General features: G+C 41.1%; 1 protein-coding gene across 9 annotated transcripts in view; it reads left to right on the top strand.

The window, feature by feature from the left end:
* The window catches only part of lrba (LPS responsive beige-like anchor protein), a 198,375-nt gene that overhangs the window by 61,781 nt on the left and 109,180 nt on the right, over positions 1–27,414 (top strand). For 8 of the 9 annotated variants that reach the window (XM_023262258.3, XM_023262253.3, XM_035944417.2 and 5 more), the window contains exons 24-34: positions 504–657; positions 1,519–1,699; positions 3,357–3,475; positions 4,091–4,198; positions 4,320–4,461; positions 4,841–5,195; positions 12,387–12,553; positions 14,352–14,436; positions 14,742–14,875; positions 15,604–15,665; positions 26,037–26,101. In XM_023262258.3, coding sequence (XP_023118026.2) covers positions 504–657; positions 1,519–1,699; positions 3,357–3,475; positions 4,091–4,198; positions 4,320–4,461; positions 4,841–5,195; positions 12,387–12,553; positions 14,352–14,436; positions 14,742–14,875; positions 15,604–15,665; positions 26,037–26,101 — 1,572 coding nt within the window. The remainder of the gene's footprint in view (positions 1–503; positions 658–1,518; positions 1,700–3,356; positions 3,476–4,090; positions 4,199–4,319; positions 4,462–4,840; positions 5,196–12,386; positions 12,554–14,351; positions 14,437–14,741; positions 14,876–15,603; positions 15,666–26,036; positions 26,102–27,414) is intronic. The other variant, XM_023262251.3, reaches the window with a different exon arrangement.

Below are 27,414 nucleotides of genomic sequence, written 5' to 3'. Positions count from 1 at the left end.
TTCATCACTATAGGGTTTGAATGTTTTGCATTATTCTGGATTATACAGATGGCATAGAAAGTGGGTTTTTTTTTTTTCAAGCTTTTCAAGTGCTGGTAGGAATATTTTTAATGGTGGACAAAGCCAGGTCAGCTGTTTCTCTTAGCTTCCAGTCTATGTACTACAATAAAATAATTTTCTTCTGGCTCCATACTTATATAACGTACATAAATATTTTCCAATCACTCACCTTTCATCCTTTGCAGGGGACAGTTCAAGTCTGACTTTATGAGGGGGACAAATGCAAATATTTTTGTACAGATGAGATTTGGTGATAACTGTTGTGTTGCAGTTATTCAAGCAAAGTAAACTACATATCCAAATAGTATAGATCCTCCCTAATAACAGTCCATTCCAGGTGTGCCTCTTTGCTACTTTCATTCATTGTTGAAGGTAATTTTAGAGGTTAAATGCTGCTTTTACCCTGTACTCTGTTAAAAAGAAACGTCTTTCTGTCCTTCTAGTCACTCCACAAAGACAATTCTGGACTTTGTGAACAGCAGCGAGAACGTCGTGTTTGTCCACAACAGCATACACCTCATCTCCCAGGTGGTGGACAACCTCATCATGGCCTGTGGAGGCATTTTACCCCTGCTCTCTGCTGCCACCTCCTCCTCTGTGAGTCCCTTATGTTCATACTTCTGTCTGTGGCTGTATATGTGGCTGATGTCCCCGGTCACAGGAGGTCATCCATCCACATTGACCTTTCCCAATCACATTAGACTACAGTTAGCTGCTTCCTAACATTGTTAGTTTGTTTTTTGTCTGGTCTGACCTCAGTGGCTGCAGCTCTCTTACATGATTCTTTATTTCTGCCAATGACCCAACCTGCCTCTCTGAGGAAGGGTTAACGTTCAATTCCATTGTAATTTGGTTATGTCTGCCCTGTAACTGGATTTAAACTGAAAGAGAAAAATCACACTTTTACAGGCTCGGGTGCATTTTCAGTATAAATGCCACATTTGTTACATATGTGTATGTAATACGTACAATTAGACAACCAGTGCAATAATAATACTCTATCAATATTTCTAGTCATCAAAAATATGTACAATACCACTGATAAGTGCAATAATTATTGTTATAGTATTTATTTTTAGATTACTAGTACTTATGTATATTTTGGTTTGTTTTTATTTTTATACTACATTCCTTAAATGTTGCACAATCTTAGCAAATCCTATCTTAACAAATCTTATCCTAGCAAATCTTAGCAAATCTTAACTTAACAAATCTTATCCTAGCAAATCTTAGCAAATCTTAACTTAACAAATCTTATCCTAGCAAATCTTAGGAAATCTTATCTTAGCCAGTCTTGTCTTAGCAAGCCATTTTGAACAATCCCTGGATATCTAACATAGCTCAAGGACCAGACTCAGGACCAGTGTAAAATTTGACTATAATGCTGCTTTTTGACATTTTTGGCTTTTGTGCTACTTGTCCATCACTTCCTGTGAATATGTTTCTCTCTACCACCAGCATGAACTGGAGAACATCGAGGCGTCCCAGGGCTTGGCAGTGGAGGCCTCGGTCACCTTCTTACAGCGCCTCATCAACCTCGTAGACGTTCTTATCTTCGCCAGCTCCCTCAACTTCACAGAGATAGAAGCTGAGAAAAACATGTCGTCGGGGGGCATCCTTCGACAGTGCCTTCGCCTCGGTAAGCACATTATCACCATTTTTCTATCACTTATTATTTCTGCTAACTAGCTTTTGCATTCTTTCTCTTTTTGTCCCATGTTTTGTTTCCTTAATCTTGCTGAGTTTTCACATGTTTAGCAGTCTTTCTACTCATACGTGTCCCCTTGCAGAATTTCCTGCTTTATCTCCTCCTTTTTACCAGGCCCTCTGTTCTCTCTCGTTCATTGATCCACCTCACATCAGCCGGCAGTAGTCTTCTGTATCATCCCCAGTCATGACTCCCTGTAGCCTTTTTGATCCCTCCCCTCTGTATTCGTTCTTTTCTGCCCTGTTCCTCTCAATCTCCAGCTGCTCCTCTCATCCCCTCGCCTCTTTCACTCTGCTCATATCAGCTCTCTCTTATCTTGTTATTATAACCCCACTGCATGGCAACACTTTAAAATGGCTGCTAGCGTGATATAGTGAGTTGTCCATAATAGCCTTGGCTGTACTGTACTGCAGTGTAGCCTGAGGCCTTTCTCTGCCTTCTGTTCCTGGCTATTAAAGTTTGCTCTGACAGCATCAAAAGCTCAGCCTCATAATCGCTGAATAAAAGATATTGAAATTCTTACATTATTCATTTTTTTGTGGTGCACCTTTTTAGCAAAGATGGATCAACACTGTATACACACAGACACTAAGTGTGGAACTAGTGCAGTACTTTCTACACTGGATTAAATCATTTCTTCGCGCTTTGCTCCATATATGTAGTGGTGCGTGTTGAGGTATCTGTTTTTGCTTTAAAGACAGCAGTGGTTACAAACAAAGGGGCTGTCAAAACGCAAACTTGTTATCCAATGGACATTTCTTCTCTCGGATATTATTGCTGCTGCTGGGGTTTTGCAGGAAAACGATGCCACCATAGTACAGGTTCAGTTTTACAAAGCAGCCGTTATGAAATGAATATTTGATGAGGTATGTGCTCCCCATTGCTGGCACCTAATCTGATTTTGGAAAACTGTAACAAGGTTTTAGCGTCTCCACCCCTCCCTCCCCTTCTCTTTTTATAAATGGTCGTATGAAAGAGTGGTCCTAATGGAAAAGGCGAGCCCATTTCCAGACGGAATAATTCCCTCCTTCGTAATCTAAATGCCTCACAGTTAACATTTGTCAGTTGTCAAGCACACAGCAGTGGGGGGTTGGGAGGGGCTCCGAAGAGGAGCACTACATTAAATTGCAAGCGGTAAACGTGCCAGTTTTGAACCCACCTAAAGTTGTCAAGCCACAAGATATTTTTTTTTTGTTTTTGTGGTGAAGGACGAATCTTCCTGCCTACTCAGCATGTGCACACCCTAGCAGTGTCATTTGTTATGGGAGCTGCACACTGTGGATGTGATTCAAGAGCACACCCTTGCACTATGACCTTGGGAGGAGAGGTGGAGCAGGGAAGAGTGAACGATGCTGCCAGAGTTGGCCAGAGCACTGACCTTGTCACAGCCCCACTCTTTCTCTTTTGTTTTTGTCTCTCTCAGCTGCTCCTCTTGTGGCTTTCTCGGTTTATGGGCTGGAATTTCAGCTGGATTTCTCTTTTGTTTGAGATTTTTCAACACTAAGAATTTTACTAGTGTACATATTTCACTGGCAGTCACTTTATTCATATGATGTCACATAATTTCCGTTCCTCCGTCCCTCCCTAGTTTGTGCTATGGCAGTGAGAAACTGTCTGGAGTGTCAGCAAGCCCAGTTTAAGCATGGTGCAGAAGGCTCAGCTCGGAGCAGCGCTGTCCTTGGAACAGCCAAGTCTGCATCTGCACAGGCAAGTATCCCAGAGAGTCTCCTTAAGTCATTATAATATGCATTTTCTACACCTTTATTTTAAATTATTTCCCATAAAACAACAAAATAACATTATAATTTTCAGTAATCCACTCTCTTGTACTGGTTGTTCTTTGTATTACCCAAAAAGCTACATTTTTATTTTTTTTTTGTCCTTTTCCCGTCCGTATTATTAACCCAGAAAGAGCCTTGTCCTTTTGTCCTGTTCACCAGCAGCAACCAAGTGTTATTGCATTATCTCATATCTTATTATATTACAGCACGGGTTGCTATTTGTTACACTAGACTAGGCCCTTTGTCACTGCCCCTTTGATTTGATACAGTGACTTCCAGCAAAGTCGTGTTGTTATTCCCTGAACCGGGTGTTAAAGCTCATTTATAATGCAGTGGCTCTATAGAAAAGCCATTATGTTAAGGACATGATCTCAGGAGGGATAGCTTCCCTAAGCTGTTAAACCTTACCCTCCTCCACCAAGCGCTCATGGATTCATAAATATCCTGATCGGTGTAAAAAGTGCATATGCTGTTTGCGCTTCACTTGCAGATAATAACACATTTCACATTGTAATGGTTTGATGTTTCTATGTGTGTGCAGAGTCCTGTTGATGCAGTGACAGGTGGCATGTCTCCAATCAGAGACTTGGACCGGCTGCTTCAGGACATGGACATTAACCGCCTCAGGGCTGTCGTCTTCAGAGATATTGTGAGTTGTCCAGTAAACACATTCATTATTACGTCTACGAAATTAATCATCGCTCCTCTCACTTGTTCCCTTTCGAAGAAGACACATGTACAGATTGTTTAGTGTGTGTTGTTTGTTTCAGGAGGACAGTAAGCAGGCTCAGTTTCTGGCTCTGGCTGTGGTTTACTTCATCTCGGTTCTCATGGTGTCCAAGTACCGTGACATCCTGGAGCCCCACAATGACAAGAAACACCCTCAGCGCTCCCAGTCAGCTAGAAGTACAGGTACACTGAAACCTGAAAGAAAAATCATTGAAAAGATACCACAGATTTGTTGTTGCACTTTCCAAACTTTTCCTACTTTTGAGCCCTAAATACAAAGCCCTGTACCTTTTATCATTGCACTTTTTATTATGACCTCTTTCCTTTTTAGATTGCTCCTTTGAAAAAATGAGACTGTACATTGAAATGTTCTACACCTTATTAAACTACAGAATAAGAAAAGAGCAAAAAAACAGAACTTTGAGCAGTACTTTTTAGCTTTGCCTCATTTTTCCCCTGTAAATCATCTTGTGAGCCATTGTGGATGTGCACCACTGCTGTAATTAATCTCTGAAATGACTTTATGTGTCACATTTCTTCATTTTTATCTGTGTCTTCTTAGATAGCAGTGCCGTTTCGGGTGGAACAGACGTGGAGAATGGCTTCTCCCTGAGGCGGTATGATTCCGGCATTGGAGATGACCACAACTCAATGGCTGCAAGCGAGGCGGATCTGTCATCCTCTGGCGTTACTCACGGTCCAGACGCCATCTCAGAGGCCTTGTCTACGCTGTCGTCTGAGGTCAGACCTGCTCAGGCTGCTGATTCAAAGGGCAAGAATGTGAAGGACATCCTGCGCAGCCTCGTGAGTCCTCCAAATGATGATATCATGGTGGACCCGAGTCTGCTTCCACCAGCGTTTGTAGGAAGCCTGGGCGATGCAGCCAGAGAGTCGCTTCAGTTTCGCTCTTTTGATCGGTGAGGACCTGAGTTCTTAACACATATGTACAATAACATACTGTTCTTGACAAATTCTGCAGTGCATTTTGGTGATTGTGGGGGGAAATGTCTGGAAATTCCCCTGTTGTTGAGCCCTGACGGCTTCGTCAGTTTCTCCAAAGCCCGTATGGTCTATAGTCTTGTGATTGTAAAGCTTTACAGTTGACGGTTTCATACCATCTATCCCAACATACCTGTAGGGGACTTTTGAAAGTCAGACCTTGAAGACATCTCAGTTTGGTATCCTCAGAGGAGGCTTTGGTGGATCTTGAAAAACATTCTATAACAGAAACCCTTTTGAACTGGGGAATCTTAGTCTCTGACTCTTTCCCTCTTCCTCCCATTGTTCTTTCTGTTAGCTGTCGATGCAGGTCCTCATCCCGAGCAAACTGCCTTACAAAGAACCTGTCTTAAGAAAAACACGAGTCCTGTCTGGGATGAAGAGACAGAGACAAAGCTGACAGGAAGATGTTTCTTTTCACCTTGCCACTGATATTTAACATCTTTCCTTTTCATCTCTCCTGCTTGTCTCACTCCTGTCTAACATTCAAACTGGGTTTTCCCCCCTTATTCTGAATAAAAGCTGCATAATTTGCATTGCCTTCGGTGGTGCAGGGTGAACAGTCAGGAGTAAAGGCTTCAAAAGCAGCGCAGAGTACTGAAGCCACAGACGGGCCCAGGTGAGAGAGGATGGTTTCTGGTCTGGTTTGCATTTGGAGCATTGATTCTCAGACAGACATTTGCAAACGTCAACGGGGGGGAAAGAGAGATGGGAGTAAAGGGAGAAGGAAGTCTTCATGGGGAAGGGTGTCAAGTCAAAGTTCTCATGTATTGAAGAAAGCGCTTCTACATTTTTCTCTCTCTCTCACTCACAGTCAGTCTGCCTGCCCCCAACTGTGGGAATTCCACGGCATCTCTGTGATCGCGTGTCTTTATCTGAGGAATGCTTTGTCAGGTCTCAGGGCACTCCTCATATCAGGGGGATTAGACTGGCTCCTGTCCGCTGAGCACACTCAGTAGGAAGAGAGGACGTCAGGAGAGCTGGAGAACGTAGACTAACAGCTCGCTCGCTGCCTATGGGAGCCTTTTCATGCAAAGTACACAGCTCAGGCACAGACAGCAAACATTACCACAGCTGTCTTTAAGAAGGAGAAGGAAGCGTCCAGGAGGCTATTCATCTCACCTGCATTTAATAGTTATTTTGATATCAAATAGAGGAAAAGTTTAACAATAGTGTGCATTTTTATGGTAAAAAACTACTTCAAAAAGAGAGAAGGATGTGTAGTTTAATTTCAGTTTTGCTCATTTTAATTGTGCATCAATACACATTTGATTCTCTATTGATGTCAGCAGAAGGATTTATGTATGATTCAAAGTAGCCTACACTGTCTGTGATGAAAGAACACGTGAAAGGTGCAAAAACGTGGCTCTGTGATAATTCTTAGGATACATAGACAATATTACTTTAACATGTGTTTTTTGATTTTTTTAAATTAACTGTTGAGACTGTAATATATCATCACTATATATCTGATACAAGATGACATTTCCAGTGATTAAATAATAGAGGAAATCAGACCATCTTCCCCTGTAACAATGTTTAGCATTTATTTTGCTTGATCAGTGAAGTAAAAAATTAATTGGTTATCAAAGCTAGTATACATTTCCTAATGACTTAAGTGAGAAATTAACTGTTTCAGCTCACACAAGCCTTTCTTCCATATGTTCCACCATTGTCAGGTCTCATTGCTGGGGTACCATGTTACTCTGATACCACCAATCATCCATATCATTTTCAGGTTAAAAGCCTATATTTATTCTCAGTATACTGCTTATTATCACCCTGCTGCCTCTCAAACCTTGCCAATTACCTCACGACACATGTAGATATGTTCCAATGGTGTTTATTATCTTGTCGTAATGACTTTATCACTGCTCAGCATCTCCCACTAACCCCTAATTCTTCCAGTGACACCAGTACACGCCAGAGCTGACATTCTACACTGACATCTCCTGCCAAAACATGGCAACTTTCCGCTTGCCCAGAAGGCTGGATTTATGGGACCAAAAGCAGGGAACCCCCAGATAAAAACTGGGGGTGGGTCAGAGGGTGAAGTATCCCCACTGATTTATTTACTAGTTGAGACCTGCTGGATTTCTCCCATGCATTTCTCAGCCATGCCCCTGTTATGACAGCCAGTCTGCAAATATTTGCTGACACTAACCAGAACTAAACAGTGTCATTGTACAAGTCTGTGATTTAGACTGCATGGTTCAGCAGAATATGTGAGTGTTAGACATTGGGATATACATGGTGCAGTTGTTTGCATTCCTGGCAGCAGACTGCGCATGCATGTGAGAGCTGATGTACAGATGAGCTGTGCTGATGGTAAAATGTTGTTAATGTAATGCTAACGGTAAGCATGTGAAACATAAGCACAACTTGGAGTTTACGCCTCCCTTTTTATATTTCACACAACAATTTGGAAAAAGTGAGGCTCCGTGAGTGAAGAATGTATCACAGTAGATGCATACAAGTTCACCTGCTGTGATTTACTGAGGGCAAGCTTAGACCTTCATCTTATGTGGAACTAGCAAATACATCATCTCCTTTCTAACTATTGTTGTCTCTTAAAATTACATATTTGTGTAGTTTGAAGATTTGTTTCTTTCAGATTACTTGATAACTTGAAATCGCAAGGATTCATATTATAGCCTGATCCATGAATAAGCAACCCTCTTTTGTAAATACACATATTGCAGAACAATAAACTAGAAATAAACTTGGTATACAGTGAGGATATTTACAGGTTGGACAATAAATATCACAAATATAAGATGATGGAATTAAACTGAAAGGAAACACAAATAAGACCATGTGCAACTGAAATAAGAAAATTAAGGCATAAAAAAGGGCTGTGTGCAGAGTTTCCTTGTTTTTATAGTATTTATTAACAAACCACACAAGATATAAACACAGAATATTCATAGAGGCAAAAGACAAGAAGCTTAAGTCACAAGATAAGGACTGCTCTCCTGTGGATTCAAGCTGTTTTAGTGTCTCCTGTCTCTTTGTGTAATCCCAGATTGACTTGTTGAGATTGGGGCTCTGTTGGGGCAATAGAGTTGGTTCAGAATTCTTAGTTCTTATTCAGACTAAAGGTAGTTATGTATGACTGACTTTGTGTTTGCTAGTTGTTGCTATATTACAAAACTAATTTGGAATCAATCAAATGCTTCCTTATTGTTACTGTTTCTAAAGATCTACTTGCTCAGTACTGTACATAAATAACCGTACAGGCCCAATTTCAACATTTCCTACCTTTGCCTATACTTTCTGGCTGTCTCTTATTCTAAATTAATAACATCCAATCACTGCATTTCCAACATCTTTCATCTATGTCCATTTATTGTGCAATATTCCTGCACGTACTCACAAGAACACATTGAGATTCTGCTATTCTCATTTTTCGTGGGCACTTAGGTCCCAGTTGCTCCACTCATAAATCACTGATGTCATCAAGGTAATGTCCATCCTAAACTCCATGTGAGTGTTGGAAGTTGATTTAAAAGTAGTGTGCAAATACGTGTGTGTGTGTGTGTGTGTGTGTGTGTGTGTGTGTGTGTGTGTGTGTGTGTGTGTGTGTGTGTGTGTGTGTGTGTGTGTGTGTGTGTGTGTGTGTGTGTGTGTGTGTGTGTGTGTGTGTGTGTGTGTGTGTGTGTGTGTGTGTGTGTGTGTGTGTGTGTGTGTGTGTGTGTCTGGTTAACGAAAACCATTTTAACATTCACATACACAGGGGTGTGTGCACCAAGAGGGGATCAAAGCTGTGCTGAAAAGTGTACACTCCCCTTCCTCACATCACTCTGAGATTAACACTTTAAAGAACTCTATTTTTATGCATGCACACACACACACACACACACACACACACACCGCAGACATTTCGTTACATGTTCTCACACTTGTTTTACCTGAAATAGCAGAGATTACAGGAATAACAGTGTTTACTGCACTTACCCATTGTAGGTTAAAGCTTTTAAATAATCCAGCCTCAGCCTGACACACACATGCACACACATGCACACACACATGCACACACACGCATTCTCTCTGGGCTCCTGCTTGTGGGTTGAGTGGGGCCGCTGACGGCTGATTAATCGACTGGGGCGGCCCACTCATGATAAGTGTGGCTAATGACCTGCTGAATAATTCACTGGGCCTTTGCTGGGGAACAGATGGAAGGCCAAACACATACACGGGCATGTTCACTGGCAGACTCCTACACACTCGTGCACCCAGGCACTTCTTTGTACACTCATATGCATGAACTAAAACACACACACACTTCCAGGCTCCACACACCAGGGGTCCTCCGTGTCTCCATCCCATCTCCGCTGCTGTTGACACCCGTGGTGCTTCATGTCAGCGCCGCCCTTGTTCCCTGATACCACCATCCAGTCCACTCGCTGTCTGAACAGGAAAAAAAAACTATTTTATCTCTATCTCTCCATGTTATTCTTCTTCCATCACTACTTCAGTTTTTATTAGTGGTGGGACGCGATTAAAAAATTTAATCGAATTAATTACAGGCTTTGTAATTAATTAATCGCAATTAATTGCAGTTCTGTCAAATAGCAATATTTGACACAATAAGTGGAGTTTTTCAATTCAAATAAAATTGTGGTTGACAGTTGAATCAATGAATAGACATATACATGTTTATAATTTAAAATTTATTTTAAAAAAGGAAAAAGAAAAAAGTGATTTTGACGGCTTAAAGCATGAATTTAGTTGTTTTTTCCACTGTATGGCACATAAAATCAGCATAAGTAGTTCAAGGAGCTTCAGAAAGTTGAAAATCCACAGATTCATTCTGTTTTCATCTTTTCTGGGTCTGCTAAATGATGTAATTTTGATGGTTCTTTTTATAGGAATATCAATTTTTATTTATGTAAATTTTTTATAAACAAATATTTTATAATTAAGTTATTAAAAGAGATATATTTGTTGTTTAGGTTCTTCCTCCTCCAAGGAGGCAGAGCCTCCACGAAGAAAAAACTTAAACCACAAAAATGTTTCATTTCTATTTATCTGCATTTTTCATCTGTCTGCTACATTCACAGATTACTGCAAATCTAAGTGCAATTATAGCGATTTTATTCAACATTTTAAGACTTTCTGTAAACTCAAGCACTGTCTAGAAAAGTGGTCTGTTATGGGATGGCTACACCGTTAGCATGACTCGTAGCTAACGTTAGCCGTTACCGGTGTGCCAGAAATGAGGGAACTGAGGAGGGTGCAATTAATAGCGCCACTATTTTCAACGCGTTATTTTAGCTGTAATTAATTGATCGAAATTAACGCGTTAAAGTCCCAGCCCTAGTTTTTATGTATGACTACAGACCTTTGCTGTATGTATTTTAAACACTGCTGTCAAGCCACTGGGATCCTGATGCAGCTCTATTATTTTCACTCAAAGGAAAAGCTCAGCTGTCAGGATTTAACATTCGCCGTAACTTTTAATAGATCTGATCAGCTGTCTTAAATCAACTGAGAGCAGCCTTTGATACCACAGCCAGGTATCTGTCTGCACCACAGGGAGCCAGACCCAACTGTCCTCTTGTGTGTGTGTGTGTGTGTGTGTGTGTGTGTGTGTGTGTGTGTGTGTGTGTGTGTGTGTGTGTGTGTGTGTGTGTAGGTGTGTAGGTGTGTAGGTGTGTGTGTGTGTGTGTGTGTGTGTGTGTGTGTGTGTGTGTGTGTGTGTGTGTGTGTGTGTAGGTGTGTAGGTGTGTAGGTGTGTAGGTGTGTAGGTGTGTAGGTGTGTGTGTGTGTGTGTGTGTGTGTGCATCAAAGTATGAACACACATTGACTCTGGGAAAATATGTTGGCTCTTCTATCTCTTTGTGCCTGTGATGTTTCTTTGTCCATTTAAATTTGTGCATTTGATGAATCCTCGCGTGTCTTATGAGCCTGCATTGGTTTGTGTTGCTGAGAGGGAGCAGTAGCCAGTGATTAGACCCTGCTTCCCCTGTGTCAGCACTGATAAGCAGGGCCAGGCTCCCTTTGATATGGCCAGTGGTCTGTCAGAGCCCCGGTCTGAACTGACAGCTTATCTGCATGCTGCTGTTCACCGGATGGGAATTGAACTCCACTTACTCGTACCGCATCACTGTGAGAAGCACTTCCTGTTACTTTGCAGGAGGGAACCTCTCAAGAGGCAGCGTTGTTGTTACCAAGATAAACTGTATGTTCAAAATAAACCTGGCTATCAGTGGTTTTCGATACACTGATGAATATTGAGATTTGAGGAGTAGAATTCTGTAACACTTGTAATTTGCTGTTTGACTCCTATTGTCAGGATCATTGCTTCAGGATAGTTCAGTTTTAAATTTTATAATGATTAGTTTCAGCAGTGATGTGTACTCAGCAGATCAAATGTGTTGTAACCCTCACTAAATTGTGTTTAGCAATAGGTTTGCTGAATTTAAAAAACGAAGGATTTCTACATTTATAAATGAACATTTGCATTCTAAAAGTTAAAGCTGTGGTATTCCCATGAAATCCAGAGCATCATAGTGGGACTGATATAAAAGTCAGACACTATCAGATATATATGTTTCACTGCAGATATAAAACCTATATATTATACAATAACTTTTTGATGTGGTGTGATAACCAGATGGTTTGGACTTAAACCACATGGGCCCAAATACTTTTATACATATTCACACACACATATATTCATGTAATTTAAAATGTTTATATTTGAAATATTGCCCTTGAAGCCTGACTTGAGCCAAATTGGATTTAGTGGTCCTATTTTCTAGCGTTTTCTTAAAGTAATCCTCAATTCTGTGTGCGCAAAAGTGCTCATGTATTCCAGTCAAACTAAATATGTCTTAGTAAACAATTACCATAGTAGTCATAATGAAAGACAACTGGTGTCCTGTTTCTTGTGGCAAGATGATTGCAACTGTTTTAAAATATTTTTGACAGAGTGACCCTGTAATAACTCTTGGAGTCTTATTGATGAAAGAATTGGTGTTGTTCCAGACATACTGTGTACAGAAGTCTTGCAAGGCGTGCTGCAAATTGGCACCATCAGCATTTTCTTACAGTGGTTTTGTCAGGGTGACAATAAGTGAATAATTTGGTTCTTGCCTCTACAGGAGTGTCGTCGTTGCTCCCAAGAAAGCGGGCATGATGCCATCTCCAAGCACCTCCACCTCTGTCGCTGCCACCGCTGCCTCCGTGTCCAGCGGGACACCTATCGACAGCGTCGCCGTCGTATCTTCTGATGACGCTTCCCAGAGCACGTCTGCAGACTCAGCAGCTGGTGAGCACACGCACACACACGCACACACACACACACACACACACACACACACACACGCACACACGCACAACCACGCTCTAATACTGGAGTGGCCCCTAAGTCGCAGCCTGGATGAGTCTGCAAAGAAAAAGTCAATATTTATTTAGAGATTTTGCTGCTCTATGTGTCTAGTAGACCAATATTGTGTTTACACACTGTAATCCAGTTATCTAAGCCTAGAGATGACAGCATAGAGTAACAGTAATTCATTCATTCAAAACAAAAATAGAACAAATAAAAGAATAAATCTAATATTGAAAAAATAAAAGACAAATGGAAAGGAATTTTTACTAGTTTGTTTTGGCATTCAGGCCTTTATTGATAGTAGTGGAGATGCAAACAGGTAATGCAGGGAGAAAGAAGGAGTTTTGACGTGCAGCCAACTGAAAATCAAACCATGAACTTTGCATTTATGTGGTATGTGCCTTAACCGTCCAAGAAGGAATCAAGGTAGACGAATAAAATAACATATTAAAGTCCAACTTCTTTTTTTTGCTGGTTTATGAGCACACTAACTGTTATTCACTAATTGAGAGCTGACAATAAATCAGAGCGTCAGCAGCTTTTTTTTGTCACCTTTCTGCATGTGTGAATGCGTGTAAAAGTGTGGTGTTTTTTCTTTGAGGAGTCTGTGTGTTTAAGAGAGGAGGGTTTGACACAAGAATGAGGATTTGTATGTTTTAGGACATTTACCGTAGAATCAGGTTGGGGAGTGTGTGTGTGTGTGTGTGTTTGTGTCTGCACATGCTTGTAAATAATGATAACTTCAGCTGTATGCATAAGCTGCTGCAAGTCAGCGAGCAGTGTTGAGTAAATATGCTTTGTGAGTGCATGTGTGTTTTAGTAGGGCAGTGGGAGGATTAATGGAGACATTCATTTACTTCCCTTATTTGAAGGAGCTACTTCAGCTCGAGAGGGATACTCTCACCAGGCCCACATGGCGCTGTTTAACACCTTACATGCACGCACACACGTGCACACACATTCCTGCGCACGTTGCACTGTGTCATTTGTTAAGAGTTATCCCTGCTTGGAGACCTTCTTGGCTGGAAAAACAAGTCCGCTGCAACACCAGAGGAATCCCCCTCCTCCATATTCAGCTGGGCATTAGCTTATTTATGAGTCACAGGGAAGTGAATTTACTGCCAGATCAATCACACACAGACTTTGTACCTCGTGTGCCTCTGTTTCCAGAATGAAGTCGTAAAGCACCTTTTAGTTGTATAATGAAACAGTCACAAAAACAGCCCAGTGGGGTGAATTGGTATGTAATGACTTAATGAGGAAAAGCAATTTAAAGAATATCATTTTTTTTTTAACGTGTGACATTTCAACTCAGGTGTAATACTGAAAATATTTTTAATATATTGTCCAGAAATAGTCACACTGGATAGAGTATGACTGTGGCTGATAATGGAAAGTTACCATCTTTTCAGTTTACAATTTACAGGTTTTCATCATGAAAACCAATACATTATAAATTGATAAGGAAGACATATTGTGCTCGGAGTACATCATCTGCTATCTAACCATAAAATTATACTTGTACCCCCACTTGCCCTATCCGACCATAAATCCCCCCCGTTCCATACATTTGAATGGAGGCCATTGTATTACTTCATAAGAGGCATGTTTCCACACAGGTTTATGGTGCGTCCCTGGTCGTATAATGTATTGCGGTGTGTGTTTGTGTGTGTGCATGCCTCGTTCTTGTCCAACATCCAGACTAATAACAGAGTTCTTTGGTTTCTCCCTGCAGCAGGCGGCCAGGTTCCAGCCAGCGCTAGCTTGCCATCTGTCCCCCCACTCTCCCCTGTGACCCAGAACACAGCCCCCAATATGAGGTGATTCATCTTCTTTTCTCTCTCTCTCTCTCTCTCTCTCTCTCTCTCTCGCACACATGCACTATCAGCTGTTTATGCACATGAGCATACACAGTCACTTATTTATGCATATCCACTGATTATTGCTTTTCTCCTTATTCCATTTTCCCCTCACGCATATTAAAAACAGATATTTTGCTGATGTTTTATTTTAAAACATGTGTTGCAGCTTTTCCTGTATTTACTTTTGGAGTTGCAGACAATTTAATTCTCCTCAACATCCACTCTGTTTGTTTGCTGTTTGGATCTTGTCCCCATATTTTCAGCATCTCCGAGCGACTGGAGCACGCACTCGAAAAGGCGGCTCCTCTGCTGAGGGAGATCTTTGTGGACTTTGCGCCCTTCCTGTCTCGCACCCTGCTGGGCAGCCATGGACAAGAGCTCCTTATTGAGGGCACCAGTGAGTACAAAGTCATAGAAATTCATTACAGTTGTTCTGAAAAGTGACCTCAAGGATGCAGCACACTATATTAAAATGCAGTAACATCTCCAGACTATTGTTAATATAATCCAATACTGCGATGGGTGTGCATGGAGTCCAGAGCTGCTGGTCGTGCTGAAGGTTTCCAGGGGCCAGGTCAGAGGCCAGGCCACTAATAGCAGTGTTTGGGATGTCTGCTGCCAGCAAACAAAATGGAAAGTTGATTGATAGCTGCAGGGGGCCCTGAAAAGAAGGCAGGGGAGGGCAATGTGTACATGTGTGTGTGTGAGTGTGTCAGTCATACGAAGAGCAACAGAAAGACCAAAGGCTACTCTGCCTTCTTCCCGTCTGTGCCTCTGCTGCAGACTCTGGACACTCTGGTGGCCTCCTGCCCTCTAAAAGCCCAGGGTTCGCCATTAGGGATCAATGGGACATATGCCGGCCAAGTCAGGCCTGTAATACAAGGCCCAAATATGTATTAGTTTACAGTAACATCATGTCGGCTCATTAGGCCCATCAATACTATGTGCTCCCTTGCAGATGGCACAAGATTAGGTAATCCCTGTCGGTTTGTGTGAGTGTAACTGTGTGTATATATTTTCACAAGTATCCGGGAAACTCGATGAAATAAAACAGAGAAAAAAAAGAAGTGTTTATTTGTCCAAAGCGTATTACTCTCTGACTCCCTTCCTTTTGTATTTCTCCAGGCTTGGTGTGTATGAAGTCCAGCAGCTCAGTGGTGGAGCTCGTCATGCTTCTGTGTTCACAGGCAAGTCTGGCATCTTTATCTGTTCTTCCCCTGTACTCTGCTTTTCCACCGGTCTGATTTATCAGGCTCACCTTGAGTGCAGTAAATCTACAGAGCCTTATCTTTCCTCCAGCCCACCTTGTCTACCTTTCTGCATTCACCCTTCCCCTAGCGAGGGCAGAGAAACCAGAGAAAAGGCATCTATGGTCCAAATATTGGTTTAAGGGTCAAGGATGGGCGACCTGTCCGTGTCACCTCTGACCTGAGCGCCGGCCCTTGTGGCCTGGGCCAAACTGATGAGGAGGGATAATGTAGATTTGATGGTGCTTTGCATTGATTATCCCTCTCCTCTCTGTTGTCTTGTGGGTGTTTTGTTGCCAAGTTTATTTAGCCGCTGCCGGATTCATGAATACTAATTCAGGGATCATAAGCAGGCGTGGGCAGATCAATGATCGGGCTTGTCAATAGATCACTGCAGCATGGCTGATTAGCATTAGGAGACACAAAGCTACTGAAGGCTTTTTCCTGTGTGTAGACCAAAATACAGCACATGGTGTAATTTACATTAACTTTTAAATGCATATTGTATGAAAAATGTGTTTGTTCAGGGTAAAAACACTTACATTCACAACATAGCACACACAAACAGTTGCACTCATATACAAACTCAGCGACAAGGACAGCAGATAATAACTATCCTCTGGTCTTGTGTGTGTGTGCATCTTTACCATTTAAAGCACCTCATGAAAAACCAAGGATTTACAGTAATACAAAAGCACATCTGATTAATGACACCTCTCTCACCACTGCACTCTGCGGTTTTTATCAGCTTTATTTTTTAAAGGAATAGCGCCTGTCATTTCTTTGCTAAACCTTTTAACCCCTATGTGCTGCTCGGTTCCCATTATTCACTTTGCGTCTTCTCTAAAAAGGTAATACAGTCAGATTACACATCTGTCAGTGGCCATGCATAGATTTGGGACTCTGGGAGGGGATGTGAGCCCCATAACGTCCAGAGACGAAGGAATAGCAGGACTGAAAGCTAGATAGAAAAGCAAAGGGAGAAGAATGACAGGCTCTAATGCACCTATTTGTCATATCTGTCAGGGTGTTGTTTAATGCTAATCTAATCAAAGGCAGAATCTTGGTGATTGCTCCGCTGCACAGCTCATGCCTCGCTTCCCCCTTTGGTCCCTAGCCCAAGCTATTTCTTCTTTTCTCTAAAGCTCCAAGCTATCCCGCCCAATCTCCACGACACACACACACACACACACACACACACACACACACACACACACACACACACACACACACACACACACACACACACACACACACACACACACGCTCTTCCAGCGAGAGAACCAGGGATTGGCCAGCATAGTGTTGATTGCTTCAATAAATCATCCAACCAAATTCTCTCACAGCTAATGCAAATGTAATTTTATTGTTGTGTAAAGGGTGAGCAGGGGAGGGGGAGGAAGGTAGGGGCGATACGCACCTTCTCACCAGGGAAAAGAGGAAAACGGGCAGACTTTCCTCTGGGCTAAATTACAATGTATAATTATTTGTGTGTTTGTTCTCCTCATGGGGCAGAGAGAGTGAGCCAGTACCATGATTGATAACGTTATTTAGCAAACTTTGTCGGGCCCTCTGGCACAGGAAGCGCTCTGTTCTCTCACAGGAAGCGCCTCTGTGGCCATCTTGTGATTTTTTTCTTTCCCTGCCTTCGAGCCAACCAGTGGAGAGAGATGATTTTGATCGATTTTTTTTCCTCTTTTCACCCTCTCCACCCCCCACATGTTCATCAGAGATGTGATGTGATACCATCTCTGTGAAATTTTAATTAATTTCCCAAGCTTTGAGATGGAGTGGAGCCAGGGTGAAGGGTCAGGAGGCTTGGGACCGCAGAGCAGTTTTTAATCAGCGATCCTATGAAAGTTGCATTGGCGGCTACATCAGCTTGGCATTGAGGAGGGGATTGTAAACCGCTGTTTGATAGTGCCCCTCTTCGAAATAAGTACAACAGTGCTCCCAATTAAAGGACCATTTTGACCAGACATTAACTGTCGGGGTGGCATGCTGCCTTGTTCTCATCTGTAATATTGATCCTCATGGACTGCTGAATATACAAAGTGAGGATTAATGATCATAAACTGTTGTCGTAACAGAGTATCACTGAAACTAGGATAAAAGAGCCGACAATTTGCCGTTTCTTCAACAGGCATTGTCGATTTTTCAAGATGTGCTCTATTTTAGGGGAGCAGTTCACACCTTTTTAGATTATTGTTTTAATCAGCAGATTCATTTCTGGATTAATCATTAGATGTATAACGTGTCAGAATAGTGAAAATAGCCATTATAGTTTCTTGTAGCATGTTACCAGATATTGATCAAGCAAAACAGCATCAGAATCGGCTTTAATGGCCACATACGTACACAAGATACAAAGAATTAGGTTTCAGCTGTTGGTGTCACTCTAGGAATAGAAAAAAATAGATATTTACACATCTAGAAAAGAATATATATATATACACACATACACACACACACACACACACACACACACACACACACACACACACACACACATATATATTCATGGTAGTGCAAAATGACAATAGCTAAAGTGAGAATAGTGCAAAAAGCAAACACAATAGTTCATAGTGCAACAGTATTGTTCAGAACCATCAGATATTTCCATTTAAGAATATTAAACCAGTGAAAAAAGCAGTTGTTGCAGATTAATGTTATTTTAATATCAATCTGCTCATTGTTTCAGCTTTCCTCCATTTAGCTGAAAAGAATACTCCTAGACAATCAACAAATCAGGAGTATGTTGTTACAAATAATTCAGTGTATTGACAATAGTTGGATAATGAATGACAAGCACTCAGAGGGGAATTTTTCTTTTTTTTAATGGCTTTCATGATAGACTCTTAAGTTAAAGAGGTCAAATTAGCAGGCAGTCATTGATTTCAAGTAAATGGAAAAGAGATTTTTGTGCGATTAATATCAAGACATCATAATCTTTCAAAAGAACGTCTTTTATATTTAATAAACTAGCTTTCCTCTTAAAAGAAATGGCTGCAAAACATAATATAACTTATATTGAAACCAGTGCCAAGGATCCCCCAATGAATGTGGACAAAGCCTTTCACGAGCTGGTCCGCGTTATAAGACAACAGGTCCCAGAGCGAAACCAGAAGAAGAAAAAGAAGATGAAATGTTATAAGACGAAAGAAGAAAAAGAAGATGAAATGAGGTTCTTGCATGCAAAGAAACATCTCCTTCCTCGTCCCATGGCCCTAATTCGCCTCGGCAGTTTCACTCTCCCTCTTGCACTTGTTTTTTTCCGTCTCTGTCATATTTACGGCCAGCATGTTGTTTCCTGGGTGCACTTCTTGAAGCAGCTTCCACCCAAAACATCTGATTAATAAGTAATGCTATGGGACAAGAGAGAGAGAGCTTTTCCTTGCGCTCGCTGCCGTCCGACCAGAGCTTTGAGAAATCATCTCACTGGATACTGGACTGTGTACGGTGAGCAGAGGCTCATAAATCTTCTCAGTAGCTGCATTTGTGTCCTGTAGATCAGCCATTATTGTCTGGCCCCTCTGTCAGCCCATCCATCCTTCTGCCATTTATCAGAAATGCATCCTGTACATGGAGTGGAGGGAAGACGGAGAGAGAGAGAGGGAGAGGGAGAGTTGTCGGTGGAGGGACGCTGGATTCATGATGGTCAAGTCTAGATAGGAAGGAGAGCTCCTCTTTATATTTCTATAAGCCAAATGTAGCCAAAAGCTTTTACAATGTTTTCAGTAATTTCAATTTTCTTTGCTGTAAATGGAATTTTGTTTGTGGTGGTTTGAACTGAGAATTCTACAGCTGTGATTTTTCTGAAACGATGTCTTAGTAAGAATGGACAATCAGCTTTTGTAACAGCCGTCTACTCAATCCAGTTAAATTCAGTGACATCTGAATTAACCAGAGGAGAGGAAAGCAGCGTCCTATATAAAGACACCAGTGTGGGCTGGTTGCTTGATCTGCTGCTTTGGTCCCAACTGAAATGCCTCAACGACTGTTGAATGGATCTGTATCTGTAATTTAAGTGAACAGCATTTTGTTGTGTCCACTGATGCAGATAATCCTTTAACTGTAATTCAATAACATCAATGTTAACCCACTAATCCAATGACTGCACATTATCATATGTTCCCAGCTAGTCTCACCAGAGTTTAACCTGTTTAACAGATGGGCACCTCTCTGCTGGTCTGCAGGGAGAAAGACATTGACTTCCCCAAAACACTTGGCTCCTCCTGACCCTTGACCTGCTGACCTCCAGGTTAGAAGTAGAGAGCGGCAGAGGCATAGAAGTTTAAACCCCTGCAGTCAGGGAACAGGTCAGGAGTGTACGCTCGCCATGCTGTACACAATCAATAACATAATCTGAGAAACGAGGGAACCGGTTGGAGGCCTAGTGAGCTTCAAAGTAAGAAAAAACACCCAACCAGCAGGTTGAACAATAGTTTGTTTTGCATATTTCAAGCATTCACAAATTGCTTGTTTTAAAAGTTATGCTCATAAAAGTATGGCCTCACGTTTGAATTGCAAAAAAGGCATTCATATCTGTCAGTGGACATATTTCTCCCCTGCCACTAAGTGATGGATCAAACACAGACCATGCTGAACGAACCACTCGGGGAGCTGAGAGAGGTGAGAGAAGTGGCAAGGAATGCGATGAAACCAGGGGACAGAAATACTTTTCCTTGCAGTCTGACCGACACCCCGCCGTGCAGTTAAACAGGCACGCAAGGCTCAAGATCAGTGAAAAAGTGTTATTTTCCCTCCCTCCCTCCCTGTTTGCCGTCACCCCGCGCTTTCCTTTACGGCCGGGCCACGCGGCTCAGTGTCACTCTCCTGTTCAGAGGATAATATCACGCTGCATATTCTTTGAAAATATACTCTCCTGTGAGACGTAGAGAAAACACAGCAACACCAACTGGCACTTAATTCTGCAGACTCCCTATCGTTGCCAACTATGCAGGCGGAGAGGGGGCCGCGGGATGTGTTGTGTTGGAGGAGCTGGGGGTCAAGGGGGGCTTCCTGACAGGAAGTGAAGTCTAGCTGAGAGGAGAAAATCAGACAGGAGACTCCTAAAATTATTGAGTGGCTTTTAATTTGGTTCCCAGCCGGTTGTTACTGTGAGCCGGCTTCAAATGGCACAAATGTTCGGTTATTCATACACAGCATATAGCGGTGTTTCAAATAAATGGATTTCTCTGACAGAGACCTCTTCCACAGACGTGCGCTGCTAATACAATATTTTCTTAGCCGACAGGTCCCTTGTTATAAGACCTTGGAATGTATTCTTATGTTCCCCCCCCCCCCCCCCGCCGTCCTCTCTCAGACATCCCACTGATATTATCATGTCCTGGTGTCTTTGCTCAGATTTGGAGTGGAACTTCACTTTCTGATCTAGCAAAAGAAAAGTTCACATCTTGGACATGATGTTCTTTTAAAATGGGACATTTCAGTCTAGTTATTCCCAATCATGCTGCAGAGGCCAAACCTAGAATTTGGAATTGCACAAAGTCATTTTTTTCAAAGTAATTTTGACATATTGAATGAGCTGTCAACCAGAACAGATGGTTATGCAGATATTTAGGACTGTGCATACACATTTGTGGATTTGATTTAAATTAACAGGTATTAAATGGTTCAGTTGTTGTAGGACATGTTTTGACAGTAGAATTAGACACTAGAATTCTTATGCAGGAACAGTGATGTTTATTCTAATTAGATGCTCCCTGGCTATACCTTTGCAAGTCTCGTGCAATATATTCCTTGAACGCTTGGATGATACTTTTTTTAAATTGTTTTTTTTAGACATCTGGGTAAATTATACCACTGTATACTTTCCGTTTTCAGTTGCAAGCAAAGCCTTGTCAGTAGTGTTGATCTTCTGTCCACATTGTTTATGCAGAGGGTCATGGACTGCTACTGTACTAGCCTACTGGACATTTCCTTTGACACCGCAAAAATGTTTTTTAGAAGAGTTGGGGGAGATAAAAGACCTAAAAATAGCTATTTTATTCAAGTGTTGGTTTCAAGATTAATGCTGTTTTTTCTAAATGCTTGATATTTATGGTGAAGGTAGAGCAGATAGGATCTAGTGTCGAGGTTAAAAGAGACTGTTTTTAAGATGGTATTATAAGGAATTAGTTGACTCAAAGTTGTCATTGAGACAAAAAAAAAAATACATTCTGTGATTTGCTTTTCTCAAAAAATCTCCCCAAATATTCTCTTCTGTGACTGCACTGAAAAGTCATAAAAACTGCATAGTTGGATGAAGTGATGATTTCATTTCAACATCTGTTCCAATTGCAGCGAAAACAGCTCCATATGGTGTTTTAAATATTCTTATTCTCCTCACACTATTAAAATCCACTGACAATAAACTCAATGAGCCACATATCACACTGCATGAGAAATCAAAAAAGAAGTCAGTTTTTGAAATCAAATTAAGTTTGCTTATGAAACGTTCGGTATTTGTTTACGTCTTTCACTTAAATTTCCTTTTCGTGCACACTTCAAGTGTTTTAGCATGTTTTTGGTTTGGCTGTTTGGTGTAGCGGAACTTTAGGTCCAGTTTGCTCCCTCTGTGTTTGTATAGTCGTGACAGTGTGAGTCCGTGAAGCTCTGGGAGACTCAGCAGTATAAATATTTGGACATCAGTAAATATTACTTCAGTTGTGAATTTGATCACGCAATAACACCAATATGAGGGTCTGTTTTCTTTAACCAGATACCATCTGAGCACGCTCATGTGGATTTTATGTCTAGACACACCGGGGTGAAGCTTTTCATACACACAAGTGTTGCTGACACAACGGCACGAATAGCAAACTACCCCAGTGTCTATATTAATCAGTCAAAAGAGCGATGATGAATAACATATTTAATACTTTATGCCAGCACTAATTCTTGTTTTGTCTTTGTCTTATTCATCCACACACATGGGCTCTTTTTTTGGTCATTGTTGATATCAGGTCGCTGTTCATAAACATTTAGGTCACACAGTAACAGTAAACTGTTCCCTCGTCTGTTCTTTTTGTTGTGGCCATCAAGACAGAAACGCTTAATTCAAAGTGTCAAAATTTGCCACCGCCTGTTACTGATATTTTAAGTGGTCAAAGCAACTTTGTGTTATGCAGCAGCCAGTGATGGATTTATGTGAATTCTTTGAACATGTGCATTTTGTTTGCGTCAGCTGTCCTTTTTTTTGTCTCATTGCAGCACCGGTCTTTGTTGCTTTGCAAACAAAGTCCTTTGCATTTAACTCTGAGACATTTCATGGTTTGAGGAAAAAAGGAAAAAAAAAATCAGTAGCTCTTAGCCTCTTTCATTTTTGCTTCTGCTGCACTGCCACATTTGACATGAGGATTTATGGTTTTGTCGTCTCATCTAAAGTTGTATTCCCCGAGCCTTTCAAATCAACAAATACTTGTGATTATGAGTGATGCCACCGAAAAGCACAACCGACTTATTTATTATTTCGGGAGAGCCGAGATACTTCTTTCTTCAACGTTGGAAAATGTTTTCCTTGTGTTGTGGCGAGCCTGATGTTTGAAAGGCGATTTTGCTCTGGAGGTCTGTGTTTTCTCACTAGTGGTAGTGGTATATTTAGATGTTGATTATGGATAATCAGCTGTAATGACGGAAGTGCATGGCATGTGTGTTTAGACTCAATGCCATCATCATGGAACACAGACCAAACAGAGCTGTCTTATAGACTTCAGATTTAGACTCAAACTTCCATTCATAGGCACCTTTGCGTGCAAAAAAAGAAAAAAAAAAAACACCAAACTTAGCCTCTGAGTAGGTATATCTGCAAAATTTCCATCAGTTGGCTAGTTTCCAGTCAGGATCAAGGAGCAGGCAGCCCGCTCTCTCGTCCTATCATCTGTTAGGAGGTCAGGTTAAAGGTGAGAGGTCACAAATGGCTGCTTGTATCCTCTCATCAGGAGTGCTGTGGTCACGGCCCCTATCGCAGCCATAAAAGCTGTGACATTGCTGACCAGGTCAGCCAAAATCCAATATTCTATCACCGACCTGTCCCGGTTTCCTTTTTGTCATTCGGAGATGTCTCCCAGATCAGGGTCATTGCTTTTTTAATTCAACTAGAGGAGCCATTTCTTAGCCCATAATGACACCATTAGTCTTGCTATCACCTTTGTCTGTAGTTGCAAAATGCCAATGGCCTCTTGCGCTTTTCGTCCATCCTAATTTAGAGACAAAACCTTCGCTGTAATCTTGATTCTCCGCTGAATGAGATTTTAGTTTTTTATATTCCAATCTTGCGCATTTTAAAGACTTAAAGGAAATTTTCCATCGCTGGTTTTCTGCTTCTCCACAGAGTGCGACTTTATTTACAGCAGTACTTCCTGTGGTGTTTATTTGAAATCCAGCTAGCACGGCCTGGCCCGGGTTTAGAATATCCCTGCTGCCACAGGCTAACACTCATGGTTAATGTCCTTCAACTACAGTCTATACTTCAGCTAGAAGGCCCCAAGGCTACTCTCACATGCTTCCTCCGGAGCAGGCCTCGGCCACAAAAACCCTCTGCCAGCACTCAACTCCAAAATGCTGTTTCCACTCCCGAGCCCAGACTTCTATTCCCTCTGTGCCGTCTTTATTTGGAATGTATTGTAAACACGGTCAATGCCAATATGGTCCTGCAGAACAAAAAGCAGTTATGAATTGAGGTTAAGTGTAAGGTTGTTTTCTGTATGACGTGCAGTGGGGTACAGAGTGATGGTGCGCAGGCGTTTCAGAGGAGTGGTTGCTTAGCATGTGATTGGTTCTGATGGGTACATACTTGTACCGAAAAAAGGAAAAACTATATGGCTTTGAGAATCGTCACTCACATATAAATATGTTTGGATGTGTATTAGAAATTCTTGTAAATTGATCTTTCCTTCCTCTTCGCGGCGCTGATATCCTCGGTCCCTGTGGCTTTTCTCATTTTACTGAAAAGCTAGTCTACATAAACACACAGTTTCCTCTATCAGTTCCAGAGATGATGACAGCCAAGTTTAAAACATTCATGCTTCTAGACATTGCGGGTCTTTCACTGCATGGTCATTTTTCTGTTGAATCAAATTGTTAAGTCAATTAAAGTGACTTGTTTTAGTCCCTTCTTTGAGTCTGAATAAAATGTGGACTTGGATTTACTGATACATTTAGAAACCGATGCCGCTTTTTAATATGAGCTGAATAATGTGGAAAGGTGTCGTGAGTTCAACCTGTGATTGATGATTTTTTTAAAGACTAGTTTAGGTCTCCAAGCTGAGAATTTTTTTGTGCATATTTCTCCATCTCCCCTGAGAGGAAAAAGGGGAAAAAGCGTTGTGAGGTTCAGACAGGCCCCATGACCTTGTTGCTTTATTATTCTTTTGACGGTTGTGTTGAAGGTGTTGAAATATTGAATAGAACATGAGAGATGATGACCGCTGAGTTTCCCTTCCTCTCGTTGTCCCTTCCAAGTCGAGGATTTAAAGTCGCACATGGCTGTGGTGGGATTGTTTAGACTGACACCTTCAACCATAACGTTAGTCAAAGAGAGGAAGAAATTTGTGTATTTACTTGTGATAAATGCACTCTCAACACGGCTCTTTCACTCCCGTTCACTGGTATGTTAACTGATTATGTAGCCTGTTAGTGCTCCTTTTAGGATTTATGTTTTATTTGATATTAGTGGGCTGTTGTGACAGGAGAGCTTATAGAGAGTGTGTAAACCATAGATTTCCAGCATGAAACGCTTGTTTTATTTATTCATTTTTCTAAAAATGAAATCCATATTTGACGGAAACATTAAAGTAATATAACAAATATTTCATTTTCATCTTCCTTTTCATTTTTTGGCTATTGTTTTTGTCATGTTGCATATTGGTGCCACTTGCACTAGTGCTTTTTTAAGCACAGTTACATTCCAGTGTAGTGCGGGCATCACATTATTATTATTATTATTAATATTAGTATTAGTAATAATAATAATTAGAAACTTTATTTCTGTATCACCTTTCAAAACTCGGCTTACAAAGTGCTACAGTAAAAGCAACAAAACATCCGTAAAAACATTGCAACCTTAAAAAGAACAATGACCAAGCATTAAAAAAATATAAAAAAATGCTTACAGGTGTGCTTTTAAGAGCTTTTTTAGTATTATTAGCCCCACCTCCTTCCAATGTGTAACCCTGTATTTAAATGTTACCCACCTACGTCGCAACTTTGAATCCCATATGCTAAATTTCACAGGATGATATTTGGTCTCAATACCGTGACTTCCTGTTGCATGAGTAATGTGTTGCTAATGCTTGTGTTTGCTTTCAGGAATGGCAGAACTCCATCCAGAAGAATGCAGGTCTCGCCTTTATCGAGTTGGTCAACGAAGGCAGGTAGGTAACTCTGACCCGTTCTGCGCTGTCCACTCGTCTTGCAGCAGCACTTCATTAACTTTCCAACCTCTACCCATCAGCCCCTTTTCAATTTCACCATCCCTGGATCACATCACTGCCCCTCAGGCCCCCCAGGATCCCAGAGGCCCCTGTGACAGGGTGGCTGTTTAAGATTCTGGACAACAATCAATGTTTGGGGCTTAGGAGAGTGAGGATTGAGGGCCTTTGAGTTCAAGGCTCCATTCAATACCTGCGCATCCCAGAGGGATTTAGGGAAAGGAGAGGGGTTAGGTGGAGGGTGACAGGAGCTGTGATCACTGGTTCCTCTGTGACACTTGGAAAATCGCTCTTGATTTCCCACTGTCAGTTTATGCCTTTCTGGCTGAGCCTTTATCTGTCTGTAATCATCTCTTCTGTCTACCTCTGTCTTTTGCCATTTGTCTTTTTGGTTCTTGTTTTTCAATTATGCCAACATTTGAGCTTTCCCATCTTCACCTACTTCAGGGACGTCATTCTTGCTTCACTTCCCTAAAGTTGTCAAACTCCTAGCAATTTCAGATTAAGAGGATCACACTTTCCATTAGCGAGAGTGTAGTCATTTGTCGTTACGTGCCTGTATGCGTATATGTGAACAGAAATAAATATAAATCAAACAGTCTTTCAGAATAAAAATTATTACTTCAGCTGTTTGTCTAAAATCAGTGTAATGACTGTGCAATGTAATTTATTCAACTGAAGATCCAGATATTAGAGCTGATGTGATAAGTTGATTCCTCAATTAGTTAATCAACAGATTATCAATTTGACTGTTTTGCTGGTAACTATTCTGTGTTCTATTAATCACTGGTGTAGTTATTTTAAGGAAAAATGCCGTTGATACCATAGTTCTGAAGTCTGTGATACTTTTCTCTGTGGAAATTAACTTCAAACTGATTTTGAAAGTTTGCTCACAATTTAAATGTATAAAATTTGAACAATTTGAATATGTTAAGTTTGTTATATTTGTTGTATGTTAATCAGAATCAGCTTTCATGGTCAAGTACGTACACGACATACAAGGGATTTGGTTTCAGCTGTTGGTCTCAGTAGGAAAAAGGAAAAGAGAATAATAGCAAAACACCTATAGAAAAAAAAGTATATAGATAGATAGTTACACTTCCAGGAAAGAACATACATACACAGTAGTGCAAAACGACAATTAAGTGGTTAAGTTTATGTTATGTTTTTTTTATGTCTTTGAGCATTTATCATCCAAGCAATTAGTTAGTAATGAAAATAATTAGTTGCACAAAATCTAAATATTTTTTATGGTA

The sequence above is a fragment of the Amphiprion ocellaris genome, chromosome 4, assembly GCF_022539595.1.
Source record: "Amphiprion ocellaris isolate individual 3 ecotype Okinawa chromosome 4, ASM2253959v1, whole genome shotgun sequence".
Lineage (NCBI taxonomy): Eukaryota > Metazoa > Chordata > Actinopteri > Pomacentridae > Amphiprion > Amphiprion ocellaris.
The sequence above is the reverse complement of the archived record's forward strand: the minus strand, read 5'-3'. Positions and strand labels throughout refer to the sequence as shown.